At 40.9% G+C, this 23,248-nt stretch overlaps 1 protein-coding gene across 2 annotated transcripts; it reads left to right on the forward strand.

The window, feature by feature from the left end:
- Positions 1 to 857: 857 nt before the first annotated feature.
- Positions 858 to 22,255, forward strand: LOC137290282 (tyrosine-protein kinase yes-like). 2 transcript variants are annotated; one of them, XM_067821083.1, is made up of 11 exons: positions 858 to 1,091; positions 13,001 to 13,194; positions 13,701 to 13,797; positions 15,167 to 15,274; positions 16,270 to 16,361; positions 16,749 to 16,892; positions 17,500 to 17,646; positions 18,374 to 18,633; positions 19,383 to 19,539; positions 20,077 to 20,208; positions 20,469 to 22,255. In XM_067821083.1, exons 2-11 carry the CDS (start codon positions 13,026 to 13,028, stop codon positions 20,684 to 20,686), a joined length of 1,524 nt encoding a protein of 507 aa, XP_067677184.1. In that variant the 5' UTR covers positions 858 to 1,091; positions 13,001 to 13,025; the 3' UTR covers positions 20,687 to 22,255. The 2 variants fall into 2 exon arrangements, with proteins under 2 accessions (XP_067677184.1, XP_067677185.1); XM_067821084.1 differs by lacking the exon at positions 858 to 1,091 and adding an exon at positions 8,917 to 8,992.
- Positions 22,256 to 23,248: the final 993 nt, after the last annotated feature.

Consider the following 23,248-nt stretch of genomic DNA (forward strand, 5'->3'; position numbering starts at 1 on the left):
TTTGGCCTTTACATTTCACATCTTTTGAGGTACAATTGAGGGTGCTCTTTTTATTGGGATTTCAGAGAATGTCAAAAAGCATGTTCACGAATTATTTCAGGTGAACAACTGACTTGACCTAGCATAAGTATGATGGCTGCCACCGAAAGGGCAATGCACTCCTTTCTGTGAATACCTGGTATCATCACTACTTCACAGTGTTTCAAAAATAATATGTTCTGGATGTGTTACTGAAGGCCTTTTGATGGTGCCCCTTGGGTGGTATTACTGGAGCCTCTTTGCTGGTGTCTCCTGGGTGATATTACTGGAGTCATTTTGCTGGTGTCCTCTGTATGGTATTACTGGAGCCTTTGCTGGTGTCTCCTAGGTGGTATTGGTGGAGCCTTTGCAGGTGTCTCCTGGGTGGTATTACTGGGGCCTTTGCTGGTGTCTCCTGGGTGGTATTACTGGAGCCCTTTTCCTGGTGTCTCCTGGATGGAATTACTGGAGTCATTTTGCTGGTGTCCTGTGGATGGTATTACCGGAGCCTTTGTTGGTGTCTCCTGGGTGGTATTATTGGAGCCCTTTTGTTCGTGTCACCTGGATAGCATTACGGGGGAGTGTCTGTTTTGCTTATTGATATCAACTTTATTGATAACGTGCAGATTTAGTCTGTTATCAGTTTTTTGTCCTTGAGTACTTTTGTAAAGCTCTGCAATACTTAACGGAACATTCTCACGTTACAGTCTCGTCGCCATATCGTGTCAAAAGCGAGAGAATGAAAATGTTCCCTACTGTAGTCCATATGTAACACATCGCAAACATTAAGTATGTCTGAACGAGGAAATAGACACTTGTGACCTGACGTCATTCGCTTTGTTCTGTTGAAAACGGGATATGAAAAGATGACAGACATGATAATGATATTTCATGGGGCATACTCAGCACCAGTTGTGACTTCATCAATATGATTTTAGACTAAGGATCGTTATCAGTACAGGATAGACTTGATTCGTGCAGGGAAGTGATATATATCTAAGCGATAGTTTACGATTTGGAGGTAAAGATAGTCGCTGAAGATGAATGCCCTTCCTACAGTTTCTTGACTTGAGGTTGGTGATATTTATATATTGTCATTTTTACAGCAGTAAATTTGTTCCATGGTGTGTAAATTTCGATTTTGAGTGATAATAATCTCTGTTCAATCTCTGCTGTAACATCCGGTCTCATAAAAACTGCAACTGTTAGTTCCCTTCAGTGTTGCGAGGGGTGTAGGACTCTCCTCAATTTGTCACCACCTCTACCATGACGCTGAACCAGTATAAATACTGCAACTGTTAGTTCCCTTCAGTGTGGCGAAGGGTGTAGGACTCTCCTCAATTTGCCACCACATCCAGCATGACACTGAACTAGTATAAATACTGCAACTGTTAGTTCCCTTCAGTGTGGCGAAGGGTGTAGGACTCTCCTCAATTTGTCACCACCTCTAGCATGACGCTGGACCAGTATAAATACTGCAACTGTTAGTTCCCTTCAGTGTGGCGAAGGGTGTAGGACTGTCCTCAATTTGTCACCACCTCTAGCATGACACTGAACTAGTATAAATACTGCAACTGTTAGTTCCCTTTAGTGTGGCGAAGGGTGTAGGACTCTCCTCAATTTGTCACCACCTCCAGCATGACACTGAACTAGTATAGATACTGCAACTGTTAGTTCCCTTCAGTGTGGCGAAGGGTGTAGGACTCTCCTCAATTTGTCACCACATCCAGCATGACACTGAACTAGTATAAATACTGCAACTGTTAGTTCCCTTTAGTGTGGCGAAGGGTGTAGGACTCTCCTCATTTTGTCACCACCTCTAGCATGACACTGAACCAGTGTAAATACTGCAACTGTTAGTTCGTTTCAGTGTGGTGAAGAGTGTAGGACTCTCCTCATTTTGTCACCACCTCTAGCATGACACTGAACCAGTGTAAATACTGCAACTGTTAGTTCGTTTCAGTGTGGTGAAGAGTGTAGGACTCTCCTCATTTTGTCACCACCTCTAGCATGACGCTGGACCAGTATAAATACTGCAACTGTTAGTTCCCTTCAGTGTGGCGAAGGGTGTAGGACTCTCCTCAATTTGTCACCACCTCCAGCATGACACTGAACTAGTATAAATACTGCAACTGTTAGTTCCCTTTAGTGTGGCGAAGGGTGTAGGACTCTCCTCATTTTGTCACCACCTCCAGCATGACACTGAACTAGTATAAATACTGCAACTGTTAGTTCCCTTTAGTGTGGCGAAGGGTGTAGGACTCTCCTCATTTTCTCACCACCTCCAGCATGACACTGAACCAGTATAAATACTGCAACTGTTAGTTCGTCTCAGTGTGGCGAAGGGTGTAGGACTCTCCTCAATTTGTCACCACCTCTAGTATGACGCTGGACCAGTGTAAATACTGCAACTGTTAGTTCCCTTCAGTGTGGCGAAGGGTGTAGGACTCTCCTCAATTTGTCACCACCTCCAGCATGACGCTGGACCAGTATAAATACTGCAACTGTTAGTTCCCTTCAGTGTTGCGAGGGGTGTAGGACTCTCCTCAATTTGTCACCACCTCTAGTATGACGCTGGACCAGTGTAAATACTGCAACTGTTAGTTCGTTTCAGTGTGGCGAAGGGTGTAGGACTCTCCTCAATTTGTCACCACCTCTAGCATGACGCTGGACCAGTATAAATACTGCAACTGTTAGTTCCCTTTAGTGTGGCGAAGGGTGTAGGACTCTCCTCAATTTGTCACCACCTCCAGCATGACACTGAACTAGTATAAATACTGCAACTGTTAGTTCCCTTTAGTGTGGCGAAGGGTGTAGGACTCTCCTCATTTTGTCACCACCTCTAGCATGACACTGAACCAGTATAAATACTGCAACTGTTAGTTCGTCTCAGTGTGGCGAAGGGTGTAGGACTCTCCTCAATTTGTCACCACCTCTAGTATGACGCTGGACCAGTGTAAATACTGCAACTGTTAGTTCCCTTCAGTGTGGCGAAGGGTGTAGGACTCTCCTCAATTTGTCACCACCTCTAGCATGACGCTGGACCAGTATAAATACTGCAACTGTTAGTTCCCTTCAGTGTTGCGAGGGGTGTAGGACTCTCCTCAATTTGTCACCACCTCTAGTATGACGCTGGACCAGTGTAAATACTGCAACTGTTAGTTCCCTTCAGTGTGGCGAAGGGTGTAGGACTCTCCTCAATTTGTCACCACCTCTAGCATGACGCTGGACCAGTATAAATACTGCAACTGTTAGTTCTTTTCGGTGTGGCGAAGGGTGTAGGACTCTCCTCAATTTGTCACCACCTCTAGTATGGCGCTGGACCAGTATAAATACTGCAACTGTTAGTTCGTTTCAGTGTGGCGAAGGGTGTAGGACTCTCCTCAATTTGTCACCACCTCTAGCATGACGCTGGACCAGTATAAATACTGCAACTGTTAGTTCCCTTCAGTGTGGCGAAGGGTGTAGGACTCTCCTCAGTTTGTCACCACCTCCAGCATGACACTGAACTAGTATAAATACTGCAACTGTTAGTTCCCTTCAGTGTGGCGAAGGGTGTAGGACTCTCCTCAATTTGTCACCACCTCTAGTATGGCGCTGGACCAGTGTAAATACTGCAACTGTTAGTTCGTTTCAGTGTGGCGAAGGGTGTAGGACTCTCCTCAATTTGTCACCACCTCCAGCATGACACTGAACCAGTGTAAATACTGCAACTGTTAGTTCTTTTCGGTGTGGCGAAGGGTATAGGACTCTCCTCAATTTGTCACCACCTCTAGCATGACGCTGAACCAGTGTAAATACTGCAACTGTTAGTTCTTTTCGGTGTGGCGAAGGGTGTAGGACTCTCCTCAATTTGTCACCACCTCTAGCATGACGCTGGACCAGTATAAATACTGCAACTGTTAGTTCCCTTTAGTGTGGCGAAGGGTGTAGGACTCTCCTCAATTTGTCACCACCTCCAGCATGACACTGAACTAGTATAAATACTGCAACTGTTAGTTCCCTTTAGTGTGGCGAAGGGTGTAGGACTCTCCTCATTTTGTCACCACCTCTAGCATGACACTGAACCAGTATAAATACTGCAACTGTTAGTTCGTCTCAGTGTGGCGAAGGGTGTAGGACTCTCCTCAATTTGTCACCACCTCTAGTATGACGCTGGACCAGTGTAAATACTGCAACTGTTAGTTCCCTTCAGTGTGGCGAAGGGTGTAGGACTCTTCTCAATTTGTCACCACCTCTAGCATGACGCTGGACCAGTATAAATACTGCAACTGTTAGTTCCCTTCAGTGTTGCGAGGGGTGTAGGACTCTCCTCAATTTGTCACCACCTCTAGTATGACGCTGGACCAGTGTAAATACTGCAACTGTTAGTTCCCTTCAGTGTGGCGAAGGGTGTAGGACTCTCCTCAATTTGTCACCACCTCTAGCATGACGCTGGACCAGTATAAATACTGCAACTGTTAGTTCCCTTCAGTGTGGCGAAGGGTGTAGGACTCTCCTCAATTTGTCACCACCTCTAGTATGGCGCTGGACCAGTATAAATACTGCAACTGTTAGTTCGTTTCAGTGTGGCGAAGGGTGTAGGACTCTCCTCAATTTGTCACCACCTCTAGTATGACGCTGGACCAGTGTAAATACTGCAACTGTTAGTTCCCTTCAGTGTGGCGAAGGGTGTAGGACTCTCCTCAGTTTGTCACCACCTCCAGCATGACACTGAACTAGTATAAATACTGCAACTGTTAGTTCCCTTCAGTGTGGCGAAGGGTGTAGGACTCTCCTCAATTTGTCACCACCTCTAGTATGGCGCTGGACCAGTGTAAATACTGCAACTGTTAGTTCGTTTCAGTGTGGCGAAGGGTGTAGGACTCTCCTCAATTTGTCACCACCTCTAGCATGACACTGAACCAGTGTAAATACTGCAACTGTTAGTTCTTTTCGGTGTGGCGAAGGGTATAGGACTCTCCTCAATTTGTCACCACCTCTAGCATGACGCTGAACCAGTCTAAATACTGCAACTGTTAGTTCTTTTCGGTGTGGCGAAGGGTGTAGGACTCTCCTCAATTTGTCACCACCTCTAGCATGGCGCTGGACCAGTATAAATACTGCAACTGTTAGTTCCCTTCAGTGTGGCGAAGGGTGTAGGACTCTCCTCAATTTGTCACCACCTCTAGCATGGCGCTGGACCAGTATAAATACTGCAACTGTTAGTTCTTTTCGGTGTGGCGAAGGGTGTAGGACTCTCCTCAATTTGTCACCACCTCTAGCATGGCGCTGGACCAGTATAAATACTGCAACTGTTAGTTCTTTTCGGTGTGGCGAAGGGTGTAGGACTCTCCTCAATTTGTCACCACCTCTAGCATGACGCTGGACCAGTATAAATACTGCAACTGTTACATATGCTGTATTGTACTGGAATCCTGTAAAATACTAGAAGAGTACGTATGATTGTACACCACAGTTATCAATATCTCAGCAATATCACGGAATTGGACACCAGAAATGGGCTTCACGCATTTACTCATGTGGACCAAAAGATACGAAAATTGCAGATGCAGTTTACATTGGTGGAGAATAAGTTATGAAAAATAACGAACAATTGTCGTGTGAAATATATTATCTCAGTCTTTCTGATGCGGACAAAGAGTTTTGTATTTTTTGTGGCAGATTGATAATTATAGTTGACGCTATATTCTGGCGTGTAACTGGTTGACATCAGTGAATAACTAAATCAAATCAACAAGGTTTTTGTCAGTGAGAATCTGTAACCTTCCAGAAACTAGCCATGCATGGTGAGAAAGCAACAGTGGGAGTACGTTGTGCTGCAAACCAGAAAGTCAATCGTTACTGCACAGAGGAAGCAGAATGTAACAATAAGAGAACATCCGCGTTTTTATGACTCTCTGCCCTACATTGTTGTGTTTGTGTAGGCGGTGGGGTCTTGTGGTTAAAGCGTTCGTTCGTCCCACCGAAGACATGGGTTTGATTCCCCATATGGGTAGAATGTGTGAAGCCGTTTTCTGATGTCCCCGTCGTGACAATGCTGGAATATTTGTAAATTGCGTAAAACTAAAACTCACTCACTTCCCAACCTCTCCTACTAATGTAATACTGACCGTTTTATAGTAACTAGTACATTATGGCCCTTTATAGTAATTACTCTGTGTCGACTAAGTGCAGGAGTGACTGATTCTCCACCAAACGTATTACTTATACCAATTCTCAAACCTTTGTCATGGGAATAGTGGAGGATTTTCGCGATATTCGTGATGTTTGACGTTTTATTGTAGATAAGGTGACGGTAGGGCGTCATCTACCAAAATATATGTCGACTAATGCAGTTGACTCTTGTTACACTGTTGAGCTATTTACTAGTATCTCATTTGAGATATCAATAGCTGTGGCACTTTTTCAATGAAAATGACAAATGTGTTTTAATAGTACTACAGTGACCGTTTCTCCAGTTTGCATGGTAGTGCCTTTTGGGTTTCAGCAACGGGAAAAATACCTGGGCTTTGCCAACTGCCTCTATATAACTTGAATACTGTTTAAAGCGTCGTAACCTCACTCATTCACTCACCATCACGTGGCGGTCTGATATGTTTTCATGCCGGCTTCGCGTGGTACGAACACGACAGAATGTTGCCAAGCAACAAACTAGTGTTTTAACAGTACGTGAGTGGCACTGATAACAAAGGTTTGTGTTACTAATACAGTGTGAACGTTAGATAACTCCTCTATGAAATGGAGGTGTTTAATATACTGAGGGAAAGATATAAGGTATCACACGAAAGGACACATTTGTTCCAGGTTTTTTCACAAGCTCTGTGAAGAAACCTGGAACCGAAAAAAGGGAACACTTGTTTCTTCATGTGATCCCTGGATTTCTCCCTCAGTATATAAACCTTCATGACAATTTGTTTGTCGACTCCCAAATTTTCATTGAGTGTGACAGTTTACCGCTTCGTCTCGAATATAATTACATACATCTGGCCAGCTGAAGCACCTACACGCCAGCAAACAAAGTCCACCATGTAACCCACGCAACCACGAAGTCTTTGTGTGCTGGTGGTTAGGTGCTTCAGATGGCCAGATGTGTGTCATTATATCTAGCAATCCCAATGATATAGTCACCATGTGACGTCATATGTGATTAGTCTAGCAATCCCCAAACAATGATATAGTCACCATGTGACATCATATGTGATTAGTCTAGCAATCCCAAAACAATGATATAGTCACCATGTAATATCATATGTGATTAGTCTAGCAATCTCAAAACAATAATATAGTCACCATGTGACGTCATGTGATTAGTCTAGCAATCCCAAAACAATGATATAGTCACCATGTGACGTCATATGTGATTAGTCTAGCAATCCCCAAACAATGATATAGTCACCATGTGACGTCATATGTGATTAGTCTAGCAATCCCCAAACAATGATATAGTCACCATGTGACGTCATATGTGATTAGTCTAGCAATCCCCAAACAATGATATAGTCACCATGTGACGTCATATGTGATTAGTCTAGCAATCCCAAAACAATGATATAGTCACCATGTGACGTCATGTGATTAGTCTAGCAATCCCAAAACAATGATATAGTCACCATGTGACATCATATGTGATTAGTCTAGCAATCCCAAAACAATGATATAGTCACCATGTGACGTCATATGTGATTAGTCTAGCAATCCCAAAACAATGATATAGTCACCATGTGACGTCATATGTGATTAGTCTAGCAATTCCAAAGCAATGATATAGTCACCATGTGGCGTCATATGTGATTAGTCTAGCAATCCCAAAACAATGATATAGTCACCATGTGACATCATATGTGATTAGTCTAGCAATCCCAAAACAATGATATAGTCACCATGTGACGTCATGTGATTAGTCTAACAATCCCAAAACAATGATATAGTCACCATGTAATATCATATGTGATTAGTCTAGCAATCTCAAAACAATAATATAGTCACCATGTGACGTCATATGTGATCAGTCTAGCAATCCCCAAACAATGATATAGTCACCATGTGACGTCATATGTGATTAGTCTAGCAATCCCAAAACAATGATGTAGTCACCATGTGACGTCATGTGATTAGTCTAGCAATCCCAAAACAATGATATAGTCACCAGCCGTTACATTACACGTGACCGAGTTACCTATGACAAAAAGAGACGTTACATTACACGTGACCGAGTTACCTATGACAAAAAGAGACGTTACATTACACGTGACCGAGTTACCTATGACAAAAAGAGCCCTTACATCACACGTGACCGAGTTACCTATGACAAAAAGAGACGTTACATCACACGTGACCGAGTTACCTATGACAAAAAGAGACGTTACATCACACGTGACCGAGTTACCTATGACAAAAAGAGACGTTACATCACACGTGACCGAGTTACCTATGACAAAAAGAGACGTTACATTACACGTGACCGAGTTACCTATGACAAAAAGAGCCCTTACATCACACGTGACCGAGTTACCTATGACAAAAAGAGACGTTACATCACACGTGACCGAGTTACCTATAACAAAAAGAGACGTTACATCACACGTGACCGAGTTACCTATGACAAAAAGAGACGTTACATTACACGTGACCGAGTTACCTATGGCAAAAAGAGCCCTTACATCACACGTGACCGAGTTACCTATGACAAAAAGAGACGTTACATCACGCGTGACCGAGTTACCTATGACAAAAAGAGCCGTTACATTACACGTGACTGAGTTACCTATGACAAAAAGAACCGTTACATTACACGTGACTGAGTTACCTATGACAAAAAGAACCGTTACATTACACGTGACTGAGCCAACTACTAAAAGACAGTGGCCTAGGCAACGCGGATGTATATTACTAGTATTTTTTCCTCCTTTCCTGTGAAACTTGGACTACACACAAATGTGACAGATGTGAGATAGGCAGATTGAGACATCAGGTGGGTTTTTAAAACACTTGTCACACATGCAGCTGTTCAGTATTATAGAGTAGTGCTCCTAAAGCATGTATGCTAATACTATGTGCGCCTTCTTACCCGAACAGTGATGTTTTATAGGCTAATCCTATCCGGGATGTCAAAATATTCTATACCAGGAAGGAAATATAAGCTATGATAACGCATTCTACCCAGGTTTCACAGAACTTTCAGGCCAAGTGCGTATGATTTTATGTGAGTGTCATGTTCACAGTTGTTTCAGCTAGACTTTTGCCACGATCTAAGAAAGTTTTCATGACATCAAATCTGACATGGCAGGCAGCTATCTCACGTTGTATACTACCTATCAAAATTTTAGAATCACTGGTGTAAATGGAGTTACAGTTAGTCAACTGATCCAAACTAGATGATACAAAACATTCCGTACTGTTTGAAGGCACTGTTTAATATACTGTATGAACTGATGGACTGTAGAGTAAATTCCTCAAAAAGTTCATCGTTATGAGTTCAATAAATGATAGGTCCGTGCAAATTGGCTAATTCTTAACAACACTTCACAAAACGCAGCTGTACACATGCTTGATACTTCCACATGCTTTTCAGCATGCATAATCCCAGTGCAATTCATCTGCATCACGTTTGCAGTGGGTTCCCCCAAGTTGGTGGAGAAATTCATCTTCGATGTAACTATATATATTTCAATAACATATAGTGAGTGCTTTAAATGATTTGAAACTTTTTGCTGGGTAGCATATTCGACGAGCCATTTCCTGTCCTGAGTCGGTAGATCTCATAGGTAAATAACTCCAAGGTTATATACTTAGAATAAAAGGTTACTCGCCACCCAGTATAGTTTACAACATCGGTTGTCTCACAGAACATCTTTCAGAAGAAAAAAATAAATATCATAATTTGGCTTAGTAATTTTCAAAACTATTACTGAAAGTTTCTTTCACGTTTAGCAGGATTGTGCGGTTTTGGACAACAGGCAGTTTGGGTTCCTTAAAAAAGATACCTTCTTTTGAAAAGTGAAAATCAGAAGTGAAGTCATATATGGTCACATGCTTGTCAATTTTGAGTGAAACCTAAATTTACTAGAGCTGTATACGCATGATAGCAATTGTTATTTTGCTGTATAAAGCAGTACCTTCATATCTTTAACAGTTTGTCCTTTAATTTTAAAAAAACCCAATGATTATGATATTCATAAAGCAGTAACTAGAAAGCCCTTCTCTAAATATGGATTGGTCTTTCCAGTTATTAATATATTAATATTTCCACAGCATCATATCTTAGTTTTGAAATAGGCTAGGTCTTACCTTTACTTTTTATTCTCGGTATATATGCTCTGTCAAACATCTAGGATAATATGGTGATTACGAAGTGTAGACAAGTACACCTGGTATTATTTCGTGGTATTATCTTTTACAAGGGTGCTTATTACCACGAATCAGTAGAGATACCCAGCATGCTTTTGGAGGATGTGGTTAATTATGGAAGTGGACAGGCAGTTTGTGTACATGTTATTTACTGAGCTAGACGCCATGCAGTTGGTGTACGCACAAAGCGCTAACATTATCACGCCTGACAATTGATCAGTGTTGCATTCTCAGATTCAGATTGAGAGTCAGTGTATTCAGTGTTTAGGGCCTTGAGGCCTACAGTACAAATACAGATGCATTTTATGCTCACGTGGTATGGTTTACATTTCTTACATTAAAAACATGTTTTAAATACATTGCGGTTGATTTAATAACATTAATATTTCTAGAATTTATAAGATTGGACAATGTATACTTAGTTCTTAAATCGGAGTACATTGTACACACAAATATTATATGGAATTCATTTTCAATATCCCCTAAATTACAATTTTTACAAATGGATACACTTAGGGCAGACAAATCCCTTTTAGATTTACGTACATGGTTAACTCTAAGATCATGAAAACCTATTCTTAATTTACAAACGCCCCTCAACAGACCTTTATCTTGCAAATGCGTGATATAAAATTCAGGCTGTAACAGAGTTTTATGGGAAGAGTAATGTTCTAAAAAATTGTAGCTGTTAACTGACATCAGCCATTCTTGTAGAAAAATATCTTCAAGGCGTTGCTTAAATATTCATAGAAAACTCATAGAGTAGTATTCATTCTGAGCGCCATGGCGTGTCTCTAACCTAAGCTTCTTTGTCTAGAACAATAAAGTTACCAGTTATACCATTATTATATCATTCAGTTATCACTCATACACATAACATATAGCTCGATGTAAGTAGACTTGGAGTAGACAGGTCGTTTACCAGCTAGAGATATAATTACATTTTGCATGTAGCTGGTCTTATGCATATCTTTATGGTCACTTCATGTAGCCGTAGATTAGTACTGATATCTATTCCCTCACCAGATGCTGGATGTTGTATGTAGTTTGACCATGATAAAGGCATATAACCACTGCATATATCCTGAAAAGAGTACCGATATCCGTTCCCTTATTCAGATGATGCATCCTGTATGCAGTTTGACCAAATATATAGGTATGTAATCACTGCATATATTCTAAGAAGAATAGTGATATCTAATCCTGCTTCTGATGGTGGGTCCTGTTTGTAGTTTGATCATAGATATACCCATATAAATACTGCATCTTTTCTTACATCCTGTCGGATACATATCACAACCGAGAGATGTTACATTATCTGTGTACATTAGTGTAACCTTGGATTTAGCCTGATAATCACTGCATCTAATCCGAGATTGGGACGGATAAATATTCTAAATCCAGGTATTACATTTGAATGTTGGTTGATCATGTACATAGCTATAATCAGTGCAAGATTATAGATTAGAACAAATATTTAATCCATATTCAGATATTTGATTTTGCATGTATCTTGACAGAGGACCCAGCTTGGACAGATCAGATGTCGTTGCTTTATTGCACACCTTACCACGTAATATTTCTTTGACCTTTGTGAAGGCAGTCTCGATCATTTCCCGTCGAAGCAACTCTATACGGTATCTAAAATGGAAGCACTGGACCTGAAACTATTTATATGAATATTTATGTTGAAGACGAAATGGTACAGAGACATATTGCCATTAAGACGCTCTTTCAAAAGAGCCGATTGTTCAATTACGATATTGCCAAGGTTATGTTATTCCACATCACTGTCTTAATATTGATGACATTTATGAGATCCTACATAGAGGTTGTAGAGTATCCCTGATATGGTATAGAGGTAAATGTGTATTACTGGCGTAAGACTGACGACACAAGGTGTTCGCAGAGACGAGTCCAAATCCTGAATGTGAACGTATTACTGATTACTCTTGTCTAAACTACTTTATGTGTATATATAGAACCCTTACCTTACTGTATTAAGGATGGATTATGGGTAATCTTTTCAACTTTGTAGCCTAATCTAAATATGACAAATTAAAGGGAATATTCATATACCGTTTATTAGGAAAGATTTAATACATGTTTCCAAAGGCGGTGACCATAGATGTACCCACACTACAAGCTTCAAAGGTTCAAGGTCTTGACAATGAACGAAGGCAAATGTAAACTGAATTTTACTGAGAAAATATGAAAGACTGGACTTTCCTATAGATAATATCAAAGTTAAAATCAAATACATTAAACAAACAAACGAGTTGTATTTCATAAACATATCCATTTGATACAGGAGCGAGAGAGTGAGTTTAGTTTTAGGCTGCTTTTAGCAATATTCCAGCAATATAACAGCGGGTGTCACCAGAAATGGGCTTAACGCATTGTATCCATGTTGAGAATCGAACCCGGCTCTTCAAAGTGTGAACGCTGTAACCACCCGACTACCCCACCGCCCTGACCTAGGAGGAATAGTATAAGAAAGAATTCTTGCGTGTCTAAAGTTTTTGCTGTCACTCCCCTTTCTTTTCGACCCTGCTGCATGAACTGACAGGCATGGAGTGATAGGTGTGTTTCGTCAGAGACCAACAAGGATCTTTGTTGAATGTTGTTTCAGGTGACCTTGACCTCCATTTACCGAGATGGGTAAATGTGTATCAAGGAATGAGCGTATTCCCAAATCTCCTCCCTCGGTCAACCAGTTGAATAGCGGTACGATACAGCGGACCACCGAACGGCCCAGTTCAAGTTCCAACAATGACACTCTTTCTTCCAAGAAGAGGATCCTGCCACCAGTGCCTGCACCTCAGCGTAAGACATATATATATATATATATATATATATATATATTCAGTGGCGGTTGTTCATAGTGTAATTAGTACCACAAATTCGGAGCCTGTTTAGTATTTGTACAATTAACCTAGCTTTGAGCAGGTCAGGATACAGCTTTTTGAGAAAGGTGTGTGCGTTCGTGCGTACGTGCGTGCGTGCGTGCGCGCGTGTGCTTAGTTTTGAAAAAGAAGGGGTGCACACTTCATTTTCGGAGAGTTTGAATGGTCATGTATACTTCTGTCATATCTCTCGGAATACCCTCTTTGGAAAGTGAATGAATTAGACAGGTACTTAAAAGATACATAGTAATCAAACAGATCCATGTCGAGCAATATTCAAGTCTTTTCACTGTTTAGAATCATATATTTTGTGTGACATACTGCACATGTTTTTTTCTTCTAAAAATGGTTCCAGGAACCATTTTAGTGTCGTCCACAATTTAGTGCAATTTAATGACACTTTGGTACGTTCCATATGTTTTGCAGAAGGAGTCAAATTCCTGGCTATGTACGATTTTGATGCGATTAGTGACGATGACCTCACCTTCAGAAAGGGAGACCATCTTTTGGTCGAAGAGGGAAGGTACAGCATCATTAGGAATTACCAAATGTTTAATATTCAACCATAATTTAGTGTCCAGTTGTTTTCGCGTTTTTCATTGCCAGTTACAGTACAGACAAAGGTTTGATCTGTTTCATACAGACATGACAGTTGTACAGTGATTGACGTCATGAGCACCCTGAAACTGAATACCATGAAATTGACATATCAGACATATTTTATTCATTCGAGAAAAGGAGTGGGTACAAGTTATTCAATTGAGAAAAGGTCTCTCCCACTACAGCGGAAGCTGTCAAAACCGGCATCTGTCCCATCCGGCAAGTTGTCAACACCGGAATATAATCTCAGTCCCATCCATGGCTTGTCTCTTTATCGTCAGCTCTACAACCCGGCATTTTGTCTAAACTGGATTATTTGTTCAGTCCCAATGGATTTATGATACACATAGATTTAGGGAGACACAGCTGATCTGAACCGAGAAGACGTAGACATGTACAGATTGGAAAAATTCTGATTTTCTGTAACTGAAAGACCTGCATTGCCACGTAAGATAAGATTAATGCCAATCAGTGCCCTGATTAGAACAAGGTTTTCTAAAAATTGTAACACTTTATATCTTTGAATAGTATGCAATGGACATTCAAGGAAGTAATGAAAAAAACATCCTCACATTATGGCCACACTGACATGTTTCATATTCGTTCCAAATGGATTATGTGTTCTCGTCACATAGTTTAATCTTGTGAGCTTAACTTCCTCATTCCATATGAATGATATTGAGATGCACAGTTTTCTTTCACGTGGATATAAGATTTAAATGATGCAACAAAGCCGCATTATAAATGCTGATGGAATAATAGATGATGTTGATTACCCCTGTCTTGCACTTAACTGGCCAAATTTCATCTGAGTTTCTTAAATCATAATTTGTTTGGTTGCTTACTACATGTGTGAGTAATCCTGAAGAAAACCTGGTGCAGGACCCTTTTGAATTTTATAATTTTTTCTGATCTAGCTGGCATCTTGTCCATCGCTCAGAACGTTTCATACAATGTACAGTGAAACGTACGTTTCATACAACGTGCAGTGAAACGTACGTTTCATACAACGTACAACGAATTGGAAGATATATACCCAAGACATATACCCAGTAACTATGCGAGCTGCTTCAAGTTGGAGTTAGGCTTGTTCAATCGAGCGTCCATCCCATACCTCACATGTGTATTAGAAATGTGACATGACCATGAGATCCCGTTTGTCGCCTTAAGCATGGGCAGCTCCAACTTTAATCTTTATTGGCGCTGTGTGTGGAAGATACACAGGATAACTCCGCTGAAGCAGATATTACAGAAGTACATATAGGCATCTAATCTGTAACTATGGTGTTCAGTCAACAGAACAGTGACTGGTGGATGGCAACCAATTCCAAAACCCAGAAGAAGGGCTACATCCCCAGAAACTACGTGTGCAAGGATGACGAGTCTCCCCAGGCACAAGAGTAAGCTAAACCCATCTTTTAGTCACGGAAACTGTGCGATATTCTGTCTGTGATTTGTCAAACTGCTAACATAGGCAGGTGATGAAGAAAACATTCTTAAAACATCATGATATTTTGCTATTTCATATTCATTTACAACTGAACATTTAGCACAGCAAATTTATGGGTAGAATTATCCCCCCTTGGTATATCGTGAAAACGCTTGTATCCATATCGTTGTAAAGGGTTTAACTTTGAATTATGAATATCTGATTTAAACTACTCGTATCAAAACGGGAATATCAGGCATTTACACATGGTTCATGATAAGAGTAATCTTACGTACAAGATATCCAAAATATACTGACGTTCCCAAGAAACGTTATATAGATTAAAAACTCTATTGTGAAATAACCTCAAGTGATAATTCCATGAACCAAAATGAACAGAGAAACATGCAAACCATATTCAGACAAAATAGTAAATGTGACTTGGATTGCACCTGAATTTTGGTTTGGTTTAGCTTGTCACTGTATTTGATTGTTTTGGAGTCACTAAGTGATGACAATACTCACACTCTCAAACTCCTGTGCGTATACAAAGACATGTGACATTAGTACTATTGGCTTGTTCATACATCTTGTTTCAGCACGACTGGGAGTGATTCTCAGACACATGCTTAGCCATACGGTCGATATCTGACAATGAATCTGCTAATGAATTCGTTTGAAGAAGGAATGGTTTTATTTGACAGTGTGCATTCTTAATGGTTTACTATTTAAGTGTCAACGTTTGTTACATTTAGCATACTTTGGGAACATGCTTGGACCTAGCTATAATGACATATACTGATGGAAAGTACGGGATCACATGAAAGCACAAGTGTTCCCTTTTCCCCAGGTTTCCAGAAACCTTAGAAAAACAATAAAGGATTATTCGATTCCCTATTTTTCCAGCAGTGTATTTAAGAGGGTTGTACAATATACTAAAACACACCGTTCTCCGTGCTTTCATAGCTGGTGGTATAACTGTGACCGCAAAGAGGCCGAGAAGATGCTGCTACTTCCTGGCAACAAAGTTGGCACTTTTCTCGTCAGAGAGTCTACAGGTGAAGGTCATTTGTTACTGCCCAACGTGGCTTGAAGTTCCAAGATTGAAGACCACCTGCCCGATCGATGGATATGAGAGTCTTTATTCACTTTCTAAATTCCTAAATCTTTCCACTGAGTCGATCATCCTCATTTTGACAGCTGACATATTACTTAACTGGACGTGTGACATCAGCTAGTATTAACATGACTGTATTGAGAGATATGGAAGTGCATTGGTGTCACCTTTCCAAAGAAAATTGTCTTTGACGATGCTACTTTATCTACCTAGAAACATGTACTTGTAGAATATAGCACCACTGCCCTTCCATACAACACTGAGGTATCATTATTCAAATGTTTTCCTGCTTTCACACTTCTTTCCTGCACTTTTCTGTTTGCTGTAGACAAATCCTCCCACGTGTTGTCGGTACGAGACAGTGTCCCAAGTGTTAAACACTACCGTATGCGGAAGTTGGATAATGGAGGCGTCTACATCAACACAAAGCGAACGTTTCCCGATGTAATTGAGCTTATAGATCACTATAGAAGTAAGTAAAATATTACTTTATGTAATATTACTATATGTTTAAAACTTTTAGAGACTGTCTGGCGGTATCAGGGCTGTATTTACACACTCGACCATATGTTTTTGCTTTATGATACAGGTACTATCATTCTGCGTCGAAGGAAAACACACAGTTTATCATTATATGGTGAAGATATCATGGCGCTCAGAAACAACATGCTGTATTAGAGATCCCTAGTAATAATATTAATAACATCAACATATCTCATTCGAAACGGTCCCACTATGTCCGTGATTTGTGAGACAGTTGTTCTGAAAGTTTCCAATATCTAAGACAGCAGAACTTGTGGCGTTCATGTGCTGAAATGAAGTTCACTGGCAGAGATTGTGGGATCCTTTCAGGGAATTATTTATTAGAGTACAAGATATGATATAAATGTGATTGTAAATGTCATGCAATGAAAAGGTTGGGCCTTCGTATTCATTTCAAAAATTCATTTTCAGTTATGATTGTGTCTATTCCCATGAATAGGGCATTTCTTGGTTTTTTAAGTTTGCGAAAATGTTTTTTAGTATCCTGCTATGTACTGATTGGTCACTTTTGAAATGTGTCAGTGAATTGTTGCCAGGGATTCCAGATGGGTTGTGTGCAGTGTTAACAGATGCGTGTCCTAGGACACGACCGACTGTACACTTCCGGGAGCTAGAAGTAGCCCGAAATGCGGTCAAGATGACCACCAAACTTGGTGCTGGGTGTTTCGGCGAAGTGTGGAAGGGTGAGTACATGCCTGGGTCAGTTCGCAAAATCGTATCCAGATCAATATTTCAAACTCCCTGGATAGCTTAAATTCGACCACAGTGCAAACACATGTAGATAATCATAATGTTTAAATCCGTATAGGTTCAGTGAGATCTTTCTTCAAATATATTCGACCTGACAGGTGTGCTGGTCTTCAACGTAATCGCTTAACTAAAGTGTTTGTTTATTTTGAAGCTTATTATGATTAGTATCTTTTGATGAGCATGAGCATGCTGTCGGGTTTATTTTGACGTTTATTATTGAAAAGTGTCTACTAATGAATATTAATGTTTTTCTGTTGATAGTACGCCTCCATAGGTGTCCGAAAGGGTTATTGCGTTTCGCCATTTGTTTTACGTATGTTAACGATGGCGCCTCGTGGTTTCTTAATCACAATAAATAATCCCAGTATTAATCCAAAATAAGAATAGTAGTAACCCCCTGTAAGAAATGACGTAAGTAGATTTGGTGTCTGGCTGGTTGTTTGATTTTCTTTAATTTTCCTGACATGGTGTGACCGTTCTTCATATTTACACTCTCTCGTTTGGGGCGGTGGGGTAGCCTAGTTGTCATGCCAAAGACCCGGGTTTGATTTCCCGTATAGGGACTGTGTGAAGCCCATTTCTGGTGTCCCTCCACCCCGCGCGCCGCCATGTTATTATTGGAATACAGCTAAAAGTGGTGAAAACCTCACTCACTTCCAGGGGTACTGCGGAATGTGATCGACGTGGCTGTGAAGACCCTTAAACCAGGCACCATGTCCGCGGAAGCCTTCTTGGCAGAGGCAAAAATCATGCACCAGCTGCGTCACAAGAAGCTGGTCCAGCTGATAGCTGTCTGTACAGATGAGGAGCCGATCCTCATCATGACGGAGCTGATGGCTAACGGTGCCCTGCTGGACTACATCAGGAAGGATGAGGGCAAACACATCCGCATCTCCACTATCATTGACATGGCATCACAGGTAGGTCGTGTCACAGTATACCTGCTAACTTGTCTGCTACTTGTGATACATACTGATGCCCGTTGTAGGGCCGATATCATAAAGTGTGACTGAATGCGTATCTTACGCGTCTTGTAGCAATATTCCAGTAATATCATGGCGGGGTAATTGGCTTCACACAATCGGGAATCGAACCGGGTCTTCAGCCTGACGTTTTAACCACTATATCTGGTTACCCCCATCGTTCCAAAACTAATGCTAAGCTTTAGCGTGACATTGAACTGATAACTAATTATAAGCGGAGGGAGTAATAATGGATTAGATTAGAAACTCGGGCTTTTATTCTGGCATACTGACGTTTCTGTAAAATTTGGAGCATGGTCACACAAGTTAAGCTGACAGGTTCTAGGACTTTGACATGCCATAATCAAACATATCAATCTCGTTTGAATGTTATGCAAATAGTCATGAACACAAATAAAAGAGACAAATATAGTAAACATTCTCCCACTGAATCCTGCTTGACAGAATGTATTTCTTCAGAGTGAAAACGATGTTTCCTATTTTTTCGCCTTCAGTTATATGCCATTAACTCTACACCATACATCTTCACCCTGTACATCATATAAACATCATCCTGTACATAATATAGCCCACATCCTGAACGTCATATCCTCATGTACAATTATATATCGTCCTCATCCTGTACTTCCTGCAATATTCAGCGTGTAAACCATGCCACCCTCAGTTGTTTCATTCTATTTGTTCAGATTGCAGACGGCATGGCATTCTTGGAGAAGGAGAACTTTGTTCACAGGGACCTCCGTGCTGCTAACATCCTCGTCGGGGAAAACAATGACGTCAAGGTAGCCGACTTCGGTCTCGCGAGAATTCTCCAGGATGAGGATATATATGAAGCCACAGAGAGTAAGTAAATGACGCAAGAACCTCTTTTGCACTGATTTGATTTCCTTATGGACCACAGAGGGCAGCAGGAACGATACCGAAAGGCGACAGAAGCCATTACCAGAGATTATGTAACACAGTGCGATTCCTGCTCTATCGTAAGCATGTGGTTATGAATTACTCAAAATATGTCTATAGTATGTGCCCCACCTGTGGCACCCTGCCCATGCACATGCAGAGGCAACTATCAGCAAACGGAAGCAATATACACATTACATTTGTCACTGATGCGTCACGTTTGGAAATGCCATTCACATTGTCTAGTACCTTAACGCGTTAAGCACTATGGACGGTTGATGGTGTGAAGTTAATAAACTAATTAACTAAGAGTCGTGAATCTGAAATATTTGCAGACAAAGCATGATCGACTGTATTTCAGTTGTAGTAGGCACCCATGGCTGGAACAGTTGAAATATTATTTCAAAGACGAATACTGGAAGTTAACAGTCGCTTCGGACGTTGCCGGAGGGAAAGTGATGTGTGTCGTATGTTTGCCAGATACGAAATTCCCCATCAAGTGGACAGCTCCCGAGGCAGCCCTGGATAGGAAGTTCTCTGTCAAGTCTGACGTGTGGTCATTCGGTGTTCTCCTGTACGAGCTGATCACATTCGGGAGGGTTCCATACCCTGGTGAGGCTTCTGTTAGTTCACCCAAAAGGCCCGAGTAAAAATAGATAGACTGAACTCACGCTTCATCGAAGACGTCCAAGTAGATAATACAATGTACTGTCTGCCCTCGCAGGACCAAGTATGACATAATTCCTCAACACGTCAATGTATGTTTCTTTTGTTGTGTAATGTCAGTTGATTTGTCCTAATAAATATTTATATAATAGTAACTATTCCATCCGTACTATGTGGCACAGACTTATTATTCTCTACATTCCAAGGTATGGGTGGTTCGGAGGTGCTTCACAAGGTGGACAAAGGCTACCGGATGCCTAAACCTTCGGGGCCTATCGACTGCGATGTATCCTACTATGAGGTCATGCTGACCTGCTGGCGCCGGAAGCCCGAGGATCGTCCAACTTTCGCCTATCTTCACGACGTGTTTGACGACTTCATGGTGTCAACTGAAAACAGCTACAACGAGACTGTTGCCATGTGATGACACCAGTCATCCAACAGACACAACAGACTGAAATACTCAAAATATTTAGTTTTAGGGAGATACACACATTGAAATCTTTTATGACAAGCAGCGAAAGCACATCCATTGATAGACTATTTACAATTTATACCTTTTAACCCATTACACAGTTTGTACAGGCATTGATGTCTGTATCTCCTCCATGTTTTGTGAAATAACGATTACTTAGAGAAGAAAAGCTGAAGCGGTGTAACAATGGGTTTAAGAATTCTGTTTCTTCACGTTACATCAGTTCAGAAGTCCGTGGAGAAAAGATCTCAGTTGTCTGGTCTGAGAGATCAATACTGATCGGCTGTTAATGTTTAGTGACTTGATCGATTTCCTTCCATCTTAACTCGATGGTGTGGAACGCAACTTGAAATATCAACCATGGATTTCCTAGAAAAGGATCATGACAATACCACCCGAAAGAGTTTTAAGAACACCCGAGATTCTTCCCTAGAAATCTAGATCTTTCATTGCCAGTAATCACATTCAGATGAAAACATCGCACCTTTCGGGCCTTTGATACTTCCTGCAGTAACAGAGTATGTGTCTTGGATGTACTCCCCTGCTGGAGTCTACCACAGACCATGCGACTTAAAATGTTACCTAAAAGATTTTATTCATCCTTAAATTCACCGTGTGTCAATTTGTTTTCTTCAGGTTACTGATATACATACTACTGAACTTACAATTGAGCCCACTTAGCTTAGCTTCCTTGTTGTTCAGGAAACCAAACACATGATGTGCTTCTTTCTGTTGTGTTTTAAGTTATGTTCTGTTCATAGTTACTGTCACAGAGATAATATATTTTATCAAATGCGTGATAATTTCGTCTGTGTTCTAAAGCATAGAGTAATGAGTGAAAGGTTGATTTTGTAACGTTTAAACAAATGTGTTGCAATAACACACATACGCCTTACTACAAATGTGGATGTTTAAGCGAATAATGTAACATAATGTCATGTGCTATGACGATGTATTTTGTATTTTGTATTTCATGTATGTTTACTCTATCCGTTTTATGCAGATAACATTCATGAGTGTGTGAGTTCAGTATTGCGACGCACTCAGCAATATTCCAGCTATATGGCGGCGCTCTGTAAATAATCGAGCTGGACCAGATAATCCAGTGATCAAAATGAGTATCGATCTGCGCAATTGGGAACCGATAACATGTGTCAACCATGTTAGCTGAATTGACCTCTAGGTCCCGTTAGTCGCCTTTTACAACACGCATGGGTTACTGAAGATCATTTCTATCTCGGATCTTCACGCGTGGATAATATTCATGACTTGAAAGTCACGCTGATGACAGATATGTTGACATGTGTGACAACCTACGTATCCATGTCTCCCATAATGACGATGAATATACACAATGTTTTCTGTACATCCCTTTGAGTTTGAGCGTCATGTTATCCGGTGTCTCCCATAATGACGATGAATATACACAATGTTTTCTGTACATCCCTTTGCGTTTGAGCGTCATGTTATCCGGTGTCTCCCATAATGACGATGAATATACACAATGTTTTCTGTACATCCCTTTGAGTTTGAGCGTCATGTTCTATGTGTCTCCCGAAACAGCCATTCATTGCCCACGCTCAGTTATAATGCCAAAAACTTCCAGTCACTAACCGATTCCATTTTTCAGGCGGTTAGTTAGTTTAGTGGTTTGAGCGTTCTCTCGTTAAGACAAACACAGGATTCGATTCCGTTTTGATATCCCCAACGGTAATATTGTCAAAAGCGGTTTAACACCATACTTCCTCACTCTCTGTAAACTGTTACAAATGCCACTTAGTTGTGCAAACCAGGAATAAAAATCATGCAAAAAATTTGAATACACCTTGCAGAATCACCGCATACCATGTGAACGAAATCTTTTGACGCTGATAGTGTAAACACATTTTATTCACAAAGTGAAACGGATCGGGGACAGGTTTTTACGAGTTATAAACCCCTGTTCGAAGGTTATTTACAATAACTAATTATGTGACAACTGTTTTTAGAAACAGAGAGAGAGAGGAAAATTGCCAACATTGCTTCAGTTCTAAATCTGCCTGTCCGCTTATTGTAGGTGAGACAGCCTGATGCAGGACTCAGATGCTTACCTCTTTGTGAAGAACATGGGTATGGTGTTGATAACATAGATACACGGGAGAAGTACGGTTCCAAACCACGATCATGGTTGCTGGTGTACCCAAGGGACGCAACTCTGCATAGCTTATGGCAGTGCTTTAGAGGACTGTGAAACGCGAGCTTCCTTCTCCCATACTGAAATGTCAGTAAGATGTGATGTCTGTGAAGCACACTGACGCATGATATATGCCTTTATGACTACTGTTTCAACAGACACACTTTCTGGTTGAGCGATCGCTAATTGCTCCCTGTCACACCCACCTCCTCCAGTAACCATGTTTCCAAGGATAGACGAGTGGTAAAATTGCAAAAGAGGATGCCTGCATATATTTAATTTATTCTACATTCGTTAAATGATAACGCGTTATATAACATTTACATAATGCAGGAATA

The sequence above is a fragment of the Haliotis asinina genome, chromosome 7, assembly GCF_037392515.1.
Source record: "Haliotis asinina isolate JCU_RB_2024 chromosome 7, JCU_Hal_asi_v2, whole genome shotgun sequence".
NCBI lineage: Eukaryota > Metazoa > Mollusca > Gastropoda > Lepetellida > Haliotidae > Haliotis > Haliotis asinina.